Source organism: Rhinoraja longicauda, chromosome 1 (assembly GCF_053455715.1).
Source record: "Rhinoraja longicauda isolate Sanriku21f chromosome 1, sRhiLon1.1, whole genome shotgun sequence".
In the NCBI taxonomy this organism is placed as follows: domain Eukaryota; kingdom Metazoa; phylum Chordata; class Chondrichthyes; order Rajiformes; family Arhynchobatidae; genus Rhinoraja; species Rhinoraja longicauda.
The window spans coordinates 126143301-126163410 of NC_135953.1; the positions used below are offsets into that span (position 1 = coordinate 126143301).

At 42.4% G+C, this 20110-nt stretch overlaps 1 protein-coding gene across 2 annotated transcripts in view; it reads right to left on the reverse strand.

Moving 5' to 3' along the window:
- Positions 1–20110, reverse strand: part of elovl6 (ELOVL fatty acid elongase 6) — a 100090-nt gene that overhangs the window by 18306 nt on the left and 61674 nt on the right. For both annotated transcript variants that reach the window (XM_078406284.1, XM_078406294.1), the window contains exon 2: positions 16056–16187. In XM_078406284.1, coding sequence (XP_078262410.1) covers positions 16056–16187 — 132 coding nt within the window. The remainder of the gene's footprint in view (positions 1–16055; positions 16188–20110) is intronic.

Here is a 20110-nt window from a genome sequence, read left to right on the forward strand (position 1 = left end):
GTTAATCGATTTGTGTATTAAGTCTGTATAGTTCCGAATGCAGAAAATACCTTGTTTTTTTGCAGGACGCCCTACCAGAAGATCACTCAGAAGATGAAGTTATCACTTGGAGCTACAGTGGCAATGCCACCTACAGATTCCGCACACTATTAAAGAGAAGCAAGTACTATACTACGCAAAAGAGAAGCTACATAAAGAGACCGTCAATAACCCGGACCTAAAATTAGTGAAGAAATATCAAAACTTATTTTAATTTTCAGATAATTACTTCTACCTAGAGGTTACTAAAGTTTAAGAGAAATAACGGCAAGCTTAAAACATGCATTGGGTGGTAACTACTATTAATTTATTGTTTAGCTAATGTACTTATAGCATTAAAATGAACTGCTTACCCCAGCAGTCTGTTTTGTGAGGTACATCAAACTTGAACTCTAGGAGCAAGGTAACAGCATATTACTGTACAGTGATTTCCTTGCAGTATAACTAATTTATATCCAAAAATCTTGGCAGTTTTATTAATAGATGGTCAAATTCTCAGGACTGGAGGTAGCGCAATGTTGCTGCCCACCATACCAACAAGACACATATCCAGATAATCAACAAATGTATTACATTACAGTAGAAATAAGTTGTTCCTGCTGATTTTTCTGTGGAAAATTCAGATCAACTTATGTCAGTGCATGCTCAGTTTTTCAAGAGTGGCTGCAGGATTATGGAATTGTAAATTTAAACTCTGACAGAACATGCAAAAGGTGTGTATTTTTTAAAACCACATAGATAAAAACCAAGTGTAGCTAGACAAGGAAAACAAAAAGATCTTGATTGATATTTTACAATTCTTACATCTCCGTAGGCAATCTACTATGTTACTTCACTTTCATGCATGTTGAAACAAATTGTGCATCATCTTCATTTTAAGTATTGGCCTTGAAATTACATTTTTTCCCACATTTCATCTCAGTGCTGCACAACTGAGAATGGACCCACCCTTCAGTTAGAAGGCAAAATCCAACCAGTCACTTTAGTGACACTAGTTGCTCTGCCTGATGCAATTTGTGCGTCACGTTGCATCATTCCCATGCCATGCCTGCAGAGCTAGTGGGAAAATCAAACCATTGTTCCACGAAGCAAGCATCACTGCTGCTAATGTGCATTACTTTCACTGTACTGCTCAGGATTAGGACTCTGCCAAATGTTGTTAATTACTTTCTATCTTTTGATCCTCAGGATTACACTAATGTTCATTCCCTGCAGCCCCACCACCACCCCAACCCCCTCCCACACCAAAACAGACCTGTACTGACATCACTTCAATTGCTGCTAGACCTGATCCCATTCTGCATTTTTCACCCACCCTCCCACCCACCAAATTATCCCTGCTTCCATCTCACCAATCACTCTACTCCATCCCTCACATGTTCTCAAATTGGTTTGCATGGGTGCTTTCACAGATAATCAGACTACATTGAAGCAGTTATTCCAGTGTGATATATCATCAGCATAGAACAATGGTCACCTTTCTTTCTGCAGCAGCATAGAACAATGGTCACCTTTCTTTCTGCAGCAGCATAGAACAATGGTCACCTTTCTTTCTGCAGCAGCATAGAACAATGGTCACCTTTCTTTCTGCAGCAGCATAGAACAATGGTCACCTTTCTTTCTGCATCAGCATAGAACAATGGTCACCTTTCTTTCTGCAGCAGCATAGAACAATGGTCACCTTTCTTTCTGCAGCAGCATAGAACAATGGTCACCTTTCTTTCTGCAGCAGATTAACTGAGCTTCAAACAACTGAATCCACCCACTACAAAATATACATAAAGGTGACATTCATTTAACTTTAATGGAGCTCCCAGCCTGAATTCTAAAGCATGTGCCTCAGTTACCTCATATTAAAGGAACAAACGTGGCCTATGTGCTAGTTGTAAAATAATGAACACACACACTCCCACAACTCAGTACAAATTATGAGTTTAGGGGGCGGCACAGTGGTGCAGCGGTAGTGTTGCTGCCTTATAGCACCAGAGACCCAGGTTTGATCCAGACCACGGATGCTGCCTGTACAGAGTTTGTATGTTCTCCCTGTGACCGCGTGGGTTTTCTCCTGCTGCTCCAGTTTCCTCACACTTTCCAAAGACGTGGCTTCTGTACATTGTCCATTGTGTGTAGGATCAAACAAGTGTGCGGGTGATCATGATTGTCACGGATTCAGTGGGCCTAATGCCCTGTTTCCATGCTGTATACCAAACTAAAGAAGTTTGATTGTGATATTAACAGTTAAACCTTAATATATTCAAGCTAATAAGTAAATAAACTCTATTTAAAATATAAAATGTAAATGGACCCAGCACAAATAAACAGGAAATATTTGCTCAAATTGCCCAGGGAAGACCCTCGTTCATTCTAAAAGGGTTGAAAGCTTCCTTATACAAAATTTGTTCCCTACACTGGAGTGCAAAATACAGATTAAGATCTAAAGCAGAGATATGGAAAAACCTTAACCAATGGAAAAATCCTGATAGTTCTTTTCACATTATAAAACTAGGTATTAAAATCGCTATAACGTTATATTCTTATCATGTATCAATACATTGTAAATTAATTGATTGTAATCATGTATTGTCCTCCTGCTGACCAGTTAGCAGGCAACAAAAGCTTTTCACTGTACCTTGGTGCACATGACAATAAACCAAACTGAACTATACAGCAACACCCTTCATTGGACAATCTAACAACAGAACACATATTGCTGGCTACCTCTGAGTAGACAGACAGTAATATATTTTCAAACAAATGATTAAAGGGAAAAAAGATTTAAACAGGTTTGGGCTTCACGGTGGCACAGAGTTGCTGCCTTAAAGTGCTTGCAGCACTAGAAACTCAGGTTTGATCCCGACTACAGGTGCCGTTTGTACGGAGTTTGTATGTTCTTCCCGTGACTGCGTGGGTTTTCTCCAAGTTCTTCAGTTTCCTCCCACACTCCATAGAGGTACAGGTTTTTTAGGCTAATTGGCTTGGTGTGAATGTAAATTTTCCCTAGTGTGCGTAGGATAGCGTTATTGTGTGTGGATGGCTGGTCAGTGCGGACTCGGTGGACAGTAAGGCCTGTTTCCGCGCTGTATCTCAAAACTAAATTAAACTAAGGTTAATTGCACTCGTTCAAAATTTGTGCAGCCAAATGCCAACAATTACAGTTAATTAGGTACACTATTTAAATACAGTTTTCCAATGATAACTATACATGCAATTACTGATCCTTTAATGCGTTAAACACTTTTAAGAATTGGGTAAGAGTGGAATTACTGGTAACATCGGGCCCTAGTTGTTTCAGGAACATGTCAGTCTTCCTGAGGTTAGATAGGGTTTCGTACTGAGTTCACACAAAGCTATTTGGTTTACAATGCATTGAACTGATTTGACCTAATGCAGAAATAAGCTGATGAGCCCAACTATTATGTGCTAATGTTTGTTTCACATTAATAGCTCTAAACGTACGTGTCTGCTCCTTTCCCACATTCTTTCATTCAACTACTAACCTATTCCTAAATCCTAATGTGGTTTCAGGTTCAATTATTAACTCCAGTAATATAATCCAGAGGACTAAAATTGCCTTTGAAAATAGAAACTCTCATACTTTTATATCCTAATCTTTTGCATTTAAATCCTATTTCAAGGTCTTAGCCTAAGCTCGGAGCCCAGTCAGAAAGTCAAGTCAGACCCCTAAGCACATAATCGGAACTGCCACACCTGTGCCGTACTCAAGGAGTGCTGCATTTTTGGAGATGTCATCTTTCTGGTGAGACAAGTTTCATTTGACCAATATGTCAAATATGACCAAATATCCTGACCAATATTCATTCCTCAAATGTTCAGTAAAAACAGATTAATTGATTATAATTGTGGACGTTTTTGGTACTAAGACACTGTACTTCCACATATCATAACACTTTCATTTCCCCCCAGAGATCCCATGATAATATGAATCAAATACCATTAGAAAAATATAGCCCTTTAAAATATTACGTTCATTGTTTTAAGTGTTCCTCAAATCAATGTTGTCACCACATCCTGAGAATCATGGTTAAATACTGGCACGTGAATGCTCTTGACCGTTCCCTTCTGCAGCACCAACTCACTAGCACAAAGCTGCCCTGCACTGCAGTCCCATCACATCCTTCTCCACATTAAGCTTTAAATTTTTTTTTTTACGTTTCTTCCACGGGTGTTAGATACCAACGTTCCCCCAGATCTTGCACACCAATCACGTTCCTCTAACCAAATCTTTCCTTCAGATCTCTCCACTTGCCTTGTTCCCAACAGTCTTCTGACCCTCCCCTCTCTTCCCTCACCGGAGACTGCGGCTTATGTGCGGCGTCAAAAAACTTCGCTCACCAACTAAACTTCGAACTTGGACGCAGTCGGGACTTGGGTTTTTGTGCTTAATCTTCACCTTCTCAACATACTTGAATGCACCACAAATGTCTCCATTGTATGAGATTGTTAAGTGGACAGATGATGGGAGGTTCTATTCATCATCATCATCATCATATATATACAGCCGGAAACAGGCCTTTTTCGGCCCACCAAGTCCGTGCCGCCCAGTGATCCCCGTACATTAACACTATCCTACACCCACTAGGAACAATTTTTTACATTTACCCAGCCAATTAACCTACATACCTGTACGTCTTTGGAGTGTGGGAGGAAACCGAAGATTTTGTTGTTTAGCAAAGAGGCATCTTTTTTTTTACAGATACTCTCTGACATCACAGTGCACCTCCCTCTCGACCACAATCCAACCACCGAACAACGGATGTTCCCAGGCAGCCTCCAATTTCATGATGGACACAATCAGGATTCAAACTCTCTACCTGGATCAATATACCAGGCCACTGGAATCCACTCCAGTGACTTAACCTTTGCACTACCATAACCAGTTATAATGTAGTCCTTCTTGAAATCTCATTAAGTATGTATCCATTCAATCAAATCAGTGCCATTCTAACCTTAAAACCGCAAGCTGTCATTTCCCTGCCCCTTACTTTGCTGATAAACAAGAAACGCACCTTGAGTATTACACCACCTCAGATAACAGGTGGGATTGTTGCTGCTGTCTTTCTGGGGAGCTCGACTCCGAAAGCAAGGCCATGTAAGAGTGGTATCAGGAAGATGAGCTTGCTTTAAATGAAGGAATTTATTTTGTATTACATGTAGAATTTGCTCAAGCACTTTAATGTTATTTCAGTGCGAGGATAAGAAAGGAAAGCATTGAATACCATACCATACAATGTGTGGATACCACACACACCGACACATCAGCTTTTTAACCTCTTTGTGCTTTAGGAGGCAAATACAAATAATTTAATGCCAAATTGCAGACTTCTGACTCCTTGCACAAATGCTTGCTTGCTTTACAATAAGCTGCACGATTGAAACAGATACGACAAGCAGATTACTACATTGTGAGAGTACTCTCACAACTGTTGGTGACATCCACCTACACTGGAGAGAAAATAATGGAATCCTGTGAGCAATTACATTACAAAAACTGCATCAGGAATACAAAGACATATCATAAATCTCAAGAGCAAACTCAAGCTCTTTACAATTGCATGGGTGGAAGAGTATGTCAGAAATCACGAGCAGAATCCATTAATTCTATAATCTATTTGTTGAAGTATTTGGACACAGTACTAATTCCTCATGGGTCCATCTTTTTCCTTGCACTACACTGAAGGCATGTTTTGTTAGGTGGTATTGGGGAGATAAATGCAGAAAAAAATCATTTTGATATCATTGGGCTATAAACCCAGGTATTCTTCCAATACTCTGCACAGAAGGAAATCCCAAACAAAATAAAAACACTAGTGGCGCCACCTGGGGGTCAAGCCACTTACTGATTGAACATTCGTCACCGGAACTGGAATGATCAAGTGACAGGGAGATGACAGTTGACAGTTGGAGATGAGAATTGACAGTTGAAGATGACAGTTGACAGTTGGAGATGACAATTGGAGATGAGAAGCTCAGCTCAAGCCCACGAGTTGAGAGACTTGTGGTGCTCCTCTCAACAGCAACAAACACCTAACTGTTCTCCTAACTAATCTCGCGTGTGTTCAACCACTGTTTCGTGAATAAAACCCGTTTGTTTCACCATGCTTGGTGTACTACACTGTCTTCTCCCAAGTTATTTTTGGACGTGTCACAATTTATGTGAAGATACAGTTAATTGAGCAATAGGCCCACAATTGCAAATATGCTTAAACTCCATGGCAATCTGTTATCTCGCTTGCTGGACAAATTGCAAGAAAGATTATAAGGGCAAATATATCATATTATAGTTTACAAGATTCAAATGTGGAGGAAGTCACGTCACAACTTGCAATCATCGTAGTCTAACCTAGTACAAGGTCAGCACCTCCAAGTTATTTAGTTATGTTTAGAGATACGGCGCGGAAACAGGCCCTTCGGCCCACCGTATCCACATCGACCAGCGATCTCCGCATATTAACACTATTCCACACACACTAGGGACAATTTTTACATTTACCAAGCAAATTAACCTACAAACCTGTACGTCTTTGGAGTGTGGGAGGAAACCGAAGATCTCGGAGAAAACCCACGCAGGACACGGGGAGAATGTAGAAACTCCGCCCAGACAACACCCGTAGTCGGGATCAAACCCGGGTCTCTGGCGCTACAAACGCTGTGAGGCAGCAACTCAGGTGAGAGACTGATTTCAGGAACTCCAAGCCGCAGGAGTTCGACCGCCCCGATGCGGGAGCTTAGACCGCCCCGACGTGGGAGCTCAATCGCCAGCTGCGGATGGTTCGACTCCCCCGACCACGGGAGGAAGGGAGGAAAGAAGATAAGACTTTATTGCCTTCCATCGCAGTGGGGAACGTGCAGGAGCCGCTGTGGTGGATGTTTATGAAAATTTTTATGTAGCTGTGTGCCTTGTTGCTTTTTTGTTATGACTGGATGGCAAACCAAATTCCTCGTATATTGCAAAACGTACTTGACTAATAAATTACGATTATGATTAGGACACAGTGGTGGAGGAATGAACATTTAAGGGGCAGAGCCAGTTGAGCCTGCGCAGTACTCAACTCCAAATCTTCATGATCATAAGGTCATAAGTGATAGGAGCAGAATTAGGCCATTTGGCCCATCAGGTCTACTCTGCCATTCAATCATGGCTGATCAATCTCGCCCTCCTAACCCCATTCTCCTGCCTTCTCCCCATAACTCCTGACACCCGCACTAATCAAGAATCTATCTGTCTCTTCCTTCAAAATATCCATTGACGAACTCCACGGCCTTCTGTGGCATAGAATTCCACAGATTCACCAATCCCTGACTAAAGAAATTCCTCCTCGTCTCCTTCCTAAAGGATCATCCTTTAATTATGAGCCTATGACCTCTAGTTTTAGACTCTCCCACTCGTGGAAACATCTTCTCCACATCAACTCTTTCCAAGCCTTTCACGATTCGTTAAGTTTCATTGAGATCTCCCCTCATTCTTCTAAACTCCAGTGGGTAAAGCGTTCTGCCATTCCTGGGATGATTCTTGTAAACCTCCTCTGGACCCTCTCCAGAGCCAGCACATCCTTCCTCAAGTATGATAGGGGAACTTCACAATAGTAATGTCAGTCAGATTTCCAGTCATTATTGCCTAGCTTGCCACCTCAATCCATGACTGAATATTACCTCGGGTTGGAATGGGCCTTCCGAAGGTTGGAGGTGGGGGCAATGAGAGAAGATGGGATCAGAGCCAGGCGAATGGAGATAGATGTGTGCCAAAAGAATAGAAGTGTGAGAGCCACCTTTGTAAGGTTTCAGTCTGATGCCAAACTACATGGTTATCATGGGAATGACCAATGATCATAACCATTGGTTATCATGGGAATGACCAATCATCCCTGTAATCTGTAATTGTACTCTCACTAATCCTTGCCAAATTATATACTTTCTCTTTTGCTTTCATGCTTGCCACACCAATCTTTGAGCCGCAAATTTAACTCCATAATCTTGTTGACCCGATGCCAATTTGCTCATGGCTCAGAGATTATAACCTTTTTTTGTTGTTTTACTTAATTTAGTCCCTAGCTCCTCAAATTCCCTCAGCAGAAGTCCTTTTATTTTTCAACCTACATCAGTGGTACCCACATATCATATCATATCATATATCTACAGCCGGAAACAGGCCTTTTCGGCCCTCCAAGTCCGTGCCGCCCAGCGATCCCCGTACATTAACACTATCCTACACCCACTAGGGACAATTTTTACATTTACCCAGCCAATTAACCTACATACCTGTACGTCTTTGGAGTGTGGGAGGAAACCGAAGATCTCGGAGAAAACCCACGCAGGTCACGGGGAGAACGTACAAACTCCTTACAGTGCAGCACCCGTAGTCAGGATCGAACCTGTGTCTCCGGCGCTGCATTCGCTGTAAAGCAGCAACTCTACCGCTGCGCTACCATGGAGCACGGCAACTGGATCTTTCCCACCTCGTTCCAAATTCCTCGGAAGTTGAGGTGTCCTGAACCCAGACACCAGGCAGGCAACACAGCCTCCAGGTCTCTCGGTCCTTGCGACAAAGAATAGTGACTCATTCATTGTGCTGCTTGCAAAATGTTACCACAGCACAGCCATGTTGACGAATGGGAAATGGAAATTTGCCCCATCAAATCTGGAGTCAGGCAAGACTTCGCACTCTCCACAGTCTTGCTTGGGAGTTGTATTGAAGCCTTTGCTGCATCCATCATGGATGACATGGGGTGAAGAGGATGGGAACATGAGGCAGAGAGGCACTCAGATCAAATCCTCCCCCTCGGTCAATGACATTACAGCCTTCTTCCCAGATGCCTTGTCATCCCGCTGATTGATCAGCATCTGCAACCAATTTCAGCTGGCTTCAGGTCATAGCAAAAGTAAGGCTATGATTTTTGGCAACTAATCTAACTGATCCTTTGGAACCCTCAAAATTAAGTCTGACCACCCTGAATGTGCTGAGACTCTGGTTCAGAAGAGCCGAGACACATGGAAAGAATTGGCTGGAGCAGATCGCCAAGGGAAATTGGGAACATTGCTCTCTTTCAGTGGGGGCTAAGAACTCTGCCATCCAGTGCAAGACGCTCTTGGTGTTGGGTGTGCATGCTGCACATGTGCCCATACCAGTCACCCTATTAATCCAAAGACCAAGAATGAATTGCTTCTGTTGGCTCATGATGCACAAATATCCAGAGAAAGCAGGGGGAAAATTATCAAGTGTAGGACCTATCCAATTGGCACTCTGGTATGTGACTGCTTCAAGGTGTCCATGCAACCGAAGTGCACAAGCACAAGGGTGGCATAGCAGTAGAGTTGCTGCCTTACAATGCTTGCACACCACAGATCTGAATTTGCCCCCGACTACGGGTGCTGTCTGTACAGAGTTTGTACGTTCTCCGTCACCTGCATGGGTTTTTTTCCGACATCTTCGGTTTCCTACCACACTCTAAACAAGTACAGGTTTATAGGTTAATTGGCTTGGTATAAATGTAAATTGTCCCTGGTGTGTATAGGGTAGTGTTATTGTGCAGGGATTGCTGGTCAGTGCAGCCTCGGTGGGCCCGATGGGGCCTATTTCCACGCTGTATCTCTAAACTAAACTAGGTATCAGTCTGTGTTGTGGTTAACTGTCCTCCGTGTTGCAGAGGATGGACCTGGCCTCGTCATCCTGCAATCTTCAATTCAGTTGGACATTGCTGCATTCGTTGTCCTTCATAGAAATGTTTCTGTAACACCTACACCTTTGACCATAGGTTCATCTAGCAATGGTCAGCACAGAACATCCTGCCGGCTCCACGTGAGGACATCATGGATCCTGTGAGATAATTTCCTGAGCAAGCTGTTAAAATAGTCACCAGAACAAACAAGTAAACACCAAGACCTCATTTGACTGGCAGTGAGAGGGACCTTTCCTGTCAGATCCGTCCTGCAAAAGCCAATCTCATTCCCATTGCATGCTTTCCTCAAGATCGCTGCGGTGAGGATGCGCAAAACATCCACTTCTTCCCACACTGTGCATTTGTCAAGAAACATAGAAAATAGGTGCAGGAGTAGGCCATTCGGCCCTTTGAGCCAGCACCGCCATTTAATGTGATCATGGCTGATCATCCTAGATCCAGACAAGAAGATCTAGAAAATGTTGCAATGGTCCTTATCAGATTTGTTTGGAGCTGGTGGGTAACAGAAGACCCTGGTTTATGGGCTGTTCTCGGGGATGCACATTGAGACGAACATCAATTGCTTCAGGAAGGTCATCAAGCTGGTGATGGATACCATTTGGTTCACTTGAGCATTGTTGGTGTTCCAGCAAGGATTTGTCCATAAGCGAATGCTGCCAATTGGCACATTCCAACGTGTAGAGAAATTTACTGAGGGACACACTGAAGCTTGGTACAGCCACCGCAAAGGCTTTGTGGGGAAGGAATGCATACTAAGGTCCTGCTGCCATGAGATGTCGAGATAAGGGGACCTGTTTTACCGTCACTCAAACACTTGACAGCACATTAATAAATGAGGAAACTTAAGTTACATTGATCCATTACAAGACAATGTATTGGATGGGTAGCACAATGACTGTAAAGGAAGAAAAGTGTGCCAGTTTTATTTATTGTGTGTAAATCATGAATAAGGTCTACTTTCTACATTTTTTTAAATGGCTTTACACAGAGAGAATGGAAAAGCTGTTGAGCCATGTGTCGTTTTCACTTGATGCTTGTGTGTACTAACAATACCTTCCTAATACACAGACTTGGAATCTCCATTGACATCGGTAGTGTTTCAGGTTCCAATGTTGATCCCAGCAACAGATATTGGGTCATCTGCCATTCAGCAAGTCCAAATTTCCACTCTTGTCATCGCATCCATGCAAATCCAAGTCATTCTAAGTTTTGATGCAGATGGTTCGGACAGGCGCATTATATTTTCAGTGTAAGGTGACTGGATTTAATTTGAATGTACTGACACCACACTGTATGAATTGCAGGCAAGCACATACTTCATAAGGTCATGTAATAGCAGAATTAGGCCATTCGGCCCATCAAGTCAGCTCCACCATTCAAACGTGGCTATCTATCTCTCCCTCCTAACCGCATTCTCCTGCCTTCACCATATGACACCAGCACTAATCAAAAATCTATCTATCTCTGCTGTGTAAATATCTAATGACTTGGCCTCCACAGCCTTCTGTGGCAAAGAATTCCACAGATTCACCACCCTCCGACTAAAGAAATGTCTCTTCATTTCCTTCCTAAAAGAACGTCCTATAATTCTGAGGCTATGACCTCTAGTCCTAGACTAGTGGAAACATCCTCTTCACATCCACTCTATCCAAGCCTTTCGCTATTCTGTATGTTTCAATAAGGTCCCCCCTCATTCTTCTAAACTCCAGCGAGTACAGGCCCAGTGCCGACAAATGCTCATCATAGGTTACATAGAAACATAGAAAATAGGTGCAGGAGGAGGCCATTCGACCCTTCGAGCCAGCACCGCCATTCATTTTGATCATGGCTGATCGTCCACAATCAATAACCCGGGCCTGCCTTCTCCCCATATCCCTTGATTCCACTATCCCCTAGAGCTCTATCTAACTCTCTTAAATCCATCCGGTGATTTGGCCTCCGCTGCCCTCTGTGGCAGAGAATTCCACAATTAGTTAACCTACTAATTCCTGGGATTATTCCTAGGATACAGAATCCCAAACCATACATAGTACTCCAGATGTGGTCTTAGCAAAGTTCTGTGTATTTGTAAAAATACATCCTTGCTTTGGCACCGCAATCATCTTGTACTAAAGGCCAGCATAATAAATTATTTCCTGTACCATTTGTTTTCTGCGCCTCATGAACCTGTAAGCCAGATTCCTTTGAACAACAACATTTACTTGTTTATCATTTAAAACATTATTTTCCTCTTCTTTCTACCAAAGTACATGACCTCACATCATCCCCCACTGCCTTTTACATACATGCTAAAATAGGTTTCATCAAGGGCATAACAGAACAATAACATTTATACGATTTGAAAGAACATCCACATTAGCATGAATACTGTAAGCCTACATTAAGCTAAGCATGATTTAGTAGTCAGGCTATTGTTGCTGTCGGCAGTAACTGTCACAAGTATTCTGTCTAACTAAACTTGTACTGAACCATGTTTTCAAAGCAACAGTACAGACTGAATGAGGGCAGGAACACAGCTCTGGTCTTCAAAGATGAAACTCTCAGCTTTGAACCACATATTTAACCAGCAAGATGGCCACTGCTAACTGTTACTGTAAATATAGACAATAGGTGCAGGAGGAGGCCATTCGGCCCTTCGAGCCAGCACCGCCATTCAATGTGATCATGGCTGATCATTCTCAATCAGTACCCCGTTCCTGCCTTCTCCCCATACCCCATGACTCCGCTATCCTTAAGAGCTTAATCTAGCTCTCTCTTGAATGCATTCAGAGAATTGGCCTCCACTGCCTTCTGAGGCAGAGAATTCCACAGATCACAAATATGACCGTGATCCAGATAAATTGGCCAAAACAAGTATCATGTAGACTGGTTTGCCTTATTGCCGTGTTTCTCTTCAGCTGAGGGACACCACAAGTTCCTCCACTACCCTCTTTGAATAACGTTTTGACAACCAGCAAACATTTCAGTTTTGGTTCAGACACAAAGCGGTGGTCAGATCATCTAAAGCCTTACCATAGACAGAGCTTTTCAAGCTTCATTGTTCCCCACTTTTGCTTATTTAAACTAGAGGATCAATGGTTTTAATCCTCAGATAATATCCTACGGTTTTGAATGGAGGACAATAGTTCAGATCATTAGGAAGTAACATTTGATTTGTTAAAAACTGTTTTGTGACCAGAAAGCAAAAGAAAGTGAGGAGAACACATTTTAAAGAGAGGTGTCAAGATGATATTTGTAGTATTATGCTATTCTTTCAACCATGAACGGCTCAACTTTGACATTTCTGTTTGTGCAGCACCCAAGAGTAAAAAGTTAAATATACAAGCCTGTATACCATATATCTTCAAAATTCCACCCCCCCCCCCTAAAAATTAGGATCTTCATTTACAGATACATCATCATCAGCATCTGAAATTTGGGCAAGTGATGCCTTTTGCACACACATAGAAAATTATCCTTACTTGGCAATAATTATTATTGTGTTACAGTGTAAGCAGTTATTATTCATTGTGCTTACAATTCCTTTAATAATTATTGTGCTCTGATATTGTATGTTTTTAGCAAAAATGTTTGGAAATCAGCACAACCTGAGCAAGTCACAGGGTGAAACACAAAGTGCTGGACAGATCAGCCAGTATCTGTGGGGGGAATGGATTGGCAACTTTTTGGGACGGGACCCTTCTTCAGACCAATTGTAGCAGGGGGAAGAAAGCAAAAAACGAGAAAGCGGGACAAACCTTGGCACGTGATACGTGCAAACAGGTTATGGTTGGGAATGGTTGGAGCAAACGACAAAGGCAAGAGTTGAAAAGGATATCCATCTATATCCCTCCCTCTAGCTTTACATTTCATTCCTTTTCTTTGGCACCCTACTGTCTTCTTTTCACCTTACCACCCATCTGCCAATCAGACCCCTCTCACCAAAATCCACATGCCAGGTTTTGTCCCAAGCCCACCTCTCTTTTTAAGCTTTCTCCCCCGCCCCCCATCCACAATCAGTTTAAAGAAGAGTATCAACCGGAAATCTTCCCTGCCCATTCCTTCCACAGATGCTGCCTGACCTGCAGAGTGTTGTTTTGCTCAAGATTTCAGCGTCTGCATTTCCTCACGTCGCCAAATCACAATGTGGAGATGCATGGAACTGCAGATGCTGGAATCACTTGCTAATCTGGTTTAGAAATCTGATCATTTAGGCTTAATGACATGATAAAGAGAATACTTATTTAAAAATTTGACACTGGCATTTTGTTTCCAAATTATGTACAGCCAAACATATGATTGAGCCTTTGGGAGACCGGTAGATGGATTCACCTGCTGCTACAGAGATGCAGGCATCTTCTATATCGAAGTATAGAAGTTGGGAAGTCATGTTGCAGTCTTATAAGACATTGGTGAGACCGCATTTAGAGTATCGTGTTCAGTTCTGGACACCATGTTATAGGAAAGATATTGTCAAGCTTGAAAGGGTTCAGAGAAGATTTACGAGGATGTTGCCAGGACTCGAGGGTCTGAGCTATAGGGAGAGGTTGAGTAGGCTGGGTCTCTATTCCTTGGAGTGCAGAAGGACGAGGGGTGATCTTGTAGAGGTGTATAAAATCATGAGAGAAATAAATCGGGTAGATGCACTGTATTTCTTGCCCAGAGTGGGGGAATCAAGGACCAGAGGACATAGGTTCAAGAAGGGGAAAAGATTTAATAGGAATCTGAGGAACTTTTAATAGGAACTTTTTCACACAAAGGGTGGTGAGTGTATAGAACAAGCTGCCAGAGGTGGTAGTTGAGGAAGCAACTATCCCAACGTTTAAGAAGCAGTTAGACAGGTACATGGATAGGACAGGTCTGGAGGGATATGGACCAAATGCAGGCAGGTTTGGAGGGATATGGACCAAAAGTGGGCAGGTGGGACTAGTGTAGCTGGAACATGTTGGCTGATGTGGACAAGTTGGGCCGAAGGGCTGTTTCCACACTGTATCACTCTATACAACGCTGTATCTCTAAACTAAACTGAAAAGTGCACCAAAAAGGCTATTTTCATTCAAGCAGATGTTTTAGTGGTCAAGATGAGAAAAATAATGGTCAGGTCAAACTTACTTGAGTGCACTTCTAAAATTTGATTGAGCATTAAAATTAAAAAATGCAAAATGATCTTACTGGGCAAATGGATGTCTTAATTGTAGAAAAAAATTGTTTGAATTTGGTTATTTAGAGAAATACTTTAATGCAAATTAGCCTCCCCATTTCACAGAATAAAGAACAAAAGGGTTGCACAATGTCACAGGTTTGATCCTGACATCGGGTGCTGTCAGTATGGAGCTTGCACGTTCTTCCTGTGACCATGTGGGTTTCTACTGGGGGTGCTCTAGTTTCCTCCCACATCCCAAGGGCTTGCAGATTTGATGGTTTATTGGCCTCTGCAAAATTGCCATTAGTGTCTAGGGAGTAGATGAGAGAGGGATAATATTGTCAGTGTGGACTTGGGTGGAATGAAGGGCCTGTCTCCATGCTGTATCTCTAAACTAAACATCAAATAAAATTGATTCATGAATGGTAAATATCATATCTTGTTAATAGAAACGATACCATATCCATTTACGGGGCGGCACGGTGGCGCAGCGGTAGAGTTGCTGCCTTCCAACGCTTACAGCACCAGAGACCAGGGTTCAATCCTGAGTATAAGTGCTGTATGTATGGAGTTTTTACGTTCTCCCCATGACAGCGTAGGTTTTCTCCAAGATCTTGTTTCAGCCCACACTCCAAAGACTTACAGGTTTGAAGGTTAATTGGCATGGTATGAATGTAAAATTGTCCCTCGTGTATGTAGGGTCGTGTTAATGTGTGGGGGTCGCTGGTCGGTGCAGTCTTGGTGGGCCAAAGGGCCTGTTTCTGCGCTGTATCACTAAACTAAACTAATTTGCAGCATCATGATGCAATTTTGACAGAAAACATAAACGTAAAACATTAAACATAGAAAAATAGGTGCAAGAGTAGGCCATTCGGCCCTTTGAGCCAGCACTGCCATTCAATATGTATGATCATGGCTGATCATCTAAAATCAGTACCCCGTTCCTGCTTTCCCCACCATATCCCTTGATTTCTTAACCCCTGAGCTAAATCTAACTCTCAAAATGAAGTATTCTCAGTTTTAGACAGGAATTGGTGTACTTAAACATTTTTGACCTCAACGCGAATGGTAAAAATCACAATCCTATACGAGAATTAAAAGATGGCTTGAACTTATATGCAGTCTTGATCGGAAATGTCATGGATTATCACCAACCGAGGGGAGGGGGGGGTGGGTGGGAAGAGGGAAATGACACTTACCTGAAGAGGGCAAGGCTCAGTGACCACAGTACCAAGGGTTTCCGCAGCTCAAATTTTGCTCGTTGCTTCATCATGTGCCGACCGCCAAATATCAATGCAGCATAGAGAGCTGCATACAAGAAAGACTTCTTCCTGAAATAGTGGGGGGGAGGGTGGGGGGTAAAAAACACTGCTTTGTTAATGCAAGTTCTGTGAGAAGTCAGAGTTGAAACTGCTGCATCTATTTTTGTCTGCAAATGCTACTGTGTAATGGCAGGGCCAAGGAACTAACTTCCAAATAAACCATGCACTCCAGATAATTCAACACTTCTTTCCAGCTAAATCTATTTGTCCAACAATCTGATCTTAAATTGTAGTGAAAGTGGAGTGCAATTCCAATGCTTGGGGGATATCAAGTGAAAAAGTGCGGCACGGTGGCGCAGCGGTAGAGTTGCTGCCTTGCAGCGAACGCAGCGCCGGAGACTCAGGTTCGATCCTGACTACGGGCGCCGTCTGTACGGAGTTTGTACGTTCTCCCCGTGACCTGCGTGGGTTTTCTCCGAGATCTTCGGTTTCCTCCCACACTCCAAAGACGTACAGGTTTGTAGGTTAATTGACTGGGTAAATGTAAAAATTGTCCCCAGTGTGTGTAGGATAGTGTAAATGTGCGGGGATCGCTGGGCGGCGCGGACTCGGTGGGCCGAAGGGCCTGTTTCCGCGCTGTATCTCTAAATCTAAATCTAAAAAAATCTAAATCTAAAAAAGCATTGTCGGCAATGGAGAGCTGAATGGTGAAAATTATTCAGGCAATGCAACTGATTTTTTTTTTTAATGTCTCCGAGATTTTAAAACTATTAAAAATTGAGGTAAACAAGTTTAATGTAAAGTTTATGAAAGCATTTTTTTAAAGTTTAAATTAAGGAAACAAAGAGTAAGGCAAAAATAATTTGTGCTGCCCTAGCATTGCACTGGGAAGTCACGTTGGAAACTTGGACTCACTGCTACTAGGTGAATCAAAAGATTAAATGAAGCCGAATCTGTCACATTACAAAGCACCTTTTTGTTTCAATTTGAATGTCTGAACCCTAGTGGATCCAAGCAGAATTGCCAGCCGCAGCCAGCACCTTTCAGCTCAGTGAGTGTTATTTGATGCTGTGAATCGGCATTCCCTCACAGCACAACAGTAGAGTAATCATCAAATAATATAATAAGGTGGTATGAAGTAATTGACAATATTCATCATATTTTAGAAGAATGAGGGGGGGACGCACTGAAACATGCAGAATAGTGAAAGGCTTGGATAGAGTGGATGTGGAGAGGATGTTTCCGCTAGTGGGAGAGTCTAGGACTAGAAGTCATAGCCTCAGAATTAAAGGACGTTCTTTTAGGAAGGAGACGAGGAGAAATTTCATTAGTCAGAGGGTGGTGAAGCTGTGGAATTCTTTGCCACAGCAGGCTGTGGAGGCAAAGTCAGTGGATATCATTAAGGCAGAGATGGATAGATTCTTGATTAGTGCAGGTTATAGGAAGGCAGGAGAATGGGGTTAGGAGGACGAGATAGATCAGCCATGATGAATGGCAGAGTAGACTTGATGGGCCAAATGGCCTAATTCGACTCCTATCCCTTATGACATTATAATGTTCATAATTATTCATAATAACTGTCAAGCCTTTGGGATGTGTGAGGAAGCCAGAGCGTGCAAGCTCCACACTGACAGCACCCAAGGTCAGGATCAAAACCGGATCTCTGCAACTGTGAAGCAGCAGTTCTACCAGCTGTGCCACCCTGCAACCCTTTTGTTCTTAATTCTATTAAATGGCATGGCCTAATTCACATTAAAATATTTCTCTGACCAACCAAATTCAAACAAAAGTTCATGCATAATATTCACTGTATGGGTAGATGGGGTAAATATTCATCGAGTTCAATGCAATCACAAATCCATTGAGCTAATAAGGTGGTGTCTGCCTGGTACCACATTACACTGTAGAAAGAATAGCAGTATAACTGGATTGATAATCCGATCAAGTTCGGGTATTCTAGAGAAAGTAGGGACAAAGCTTGTAATGGAAATTTAAAAAGTTAGCAGAGAAATCACACCTCAGAACATTACATTTTTACAATAAAGGGCCTGTTTCCATGCAGTATCTCTAAACTAGATTAATTCACAGAGCAGAACATAAAGCATATTTAAAAGGAATAAGACCTCTGTGATTAATTTTCTGTCACTTCACTTTTAAAACCGTGACAGTTCATTACATTTGAATGAGAGTGAGGTTTTATCCTTTATACTGTGATGTTATATTTTGACCTTCTTTCGCCTGCTACACTTTGTTAATGTCAATTAAATTTGACATAAAGGTAATAAATGTGAAGTCAACAAAATCCAAGCTAAATTAATGTTCAGGAAGGAATTGCAGATGCTGGTTTAAACCAAAGATAGTCCCAAGAAGCTGGAGTAAGTCAGAGTTGTCCCCAGCATCTCTGGAGAAAAGGAATAGGGGACGTTTCAGAGTGAAGAAGAGTCTCGATCCTAAATGTCACTCATTCCTTTTCTCCAGAGACGCTGTCTGAGCCGTTGAGTTACTCCAGCATTTTGTGTCTATCTTCGGTGTAAACCAGCATCGGCAGTTCTTTGCTACACAGTTTAATCATCATGCCCTGCACAGAAATTGTGGGCCAAAGGGTCCGTCCCTGACAAGTATTTCTATGTTCTATCACAAACTGCTGCCAGAAGGGCCTCTGGAACGTCTGTGGGGAGTTACCCCAGCTTTTTGTGTCCATCCAAGCTAAATTAATTTCTGAACATATTCCAGTTACAAGAATCATAGTAGTTCAGCAATTTGTTGTCACAACTACTTATGCAAGCAGGATATTTAAATGGTCAGCTCTCAAGTTCTTTGATAATAGTGATAATCTGCAAGCCAATTATATCCTTAAACTACAAGAAATGCAAAGAGCACTGCCACGCAATAAAACACAGGTAATCAACAATGTAAGGTACACAAAAAGTTGGAGAAACTCAGCAGGTCAGGCAGCATCTCTGGAGAAAAGGAATACATGACATTTTGGGTCGAGACCCTTCTCAAGACCCTACAATAATGTAATTGAGACAATAGATCATTACAAAAGGAAAAACAATCATGTCATAACATAAGAGGTTTTCATGTAATCTCACTTTTTTTTTTACTGACTACAAATTAATGACGGAGACGGGAACAGAGGCAAAAAATAACTTTGACAAAGTCCATTAGGTTTGGGAAAAATTGTGAATGGACCAACCCAAGATCAATCATTGACTCCTAATACATCACCAGGATATTTGTGATATGTTTACTTGGACATGAAACAGTTTGGTTTGCGGTTGGCTGACTGAAGTGCACAGAAGGTATTATCTGAAGGATCTTACAAGTTTCTGTTTTGCATTCCAGGGCAAAACCTGCCTAAGTTTTAGAAACAGAAGGGGCACAGTGATAACACAGGGCGGCACGGTGGCGCAGTGGTAGAGTTGCTGCCTTACAGCGAATGCAGCGCCTGAGACTCAGGTACGATCCTGACTACGGGCGCCATCTGTACGGAGTTTGTACGTTCTCCCCGTGACCTGCGTGGGTTTTCTCTGAGATCTTCGGTTTCCTCACATACTCTAAAGACGTACAGGTATGTAGGTTAATCGACTGGGTAAAATGTAAAAATTGTCCCTAGTGTATAGGATAGTGTTAATGTGCAGGGATCACTGGGTGGCGCGGACTCGGTGGGCCGAAGGGCCTGTTTTCGCGCTGTATCTCTAAATCTAAAAAAAAACCTTTGCATGCTAACCTGCTATGAGTAAATGAAGACTGCAAATAACATGGTTTGCTTCGTTTATTTGGGTATTAAAACTACCGCGGGGGGGCGCCGCACGATGGCTGCCTCGCCAACAGTCTGTCCCGTCCTTCTTCTTTAGTCAGTCGTTAAATGTATGTTTCAGTGTATCTTTAACTTTGTATTATGTGGGGGGTGGGGTTGGGAAAACTTTTTTAAAATCTCTTTCCTCGACGGAGATGCAACTTTTCAGTATCGTATCTCTTTCCGCGCT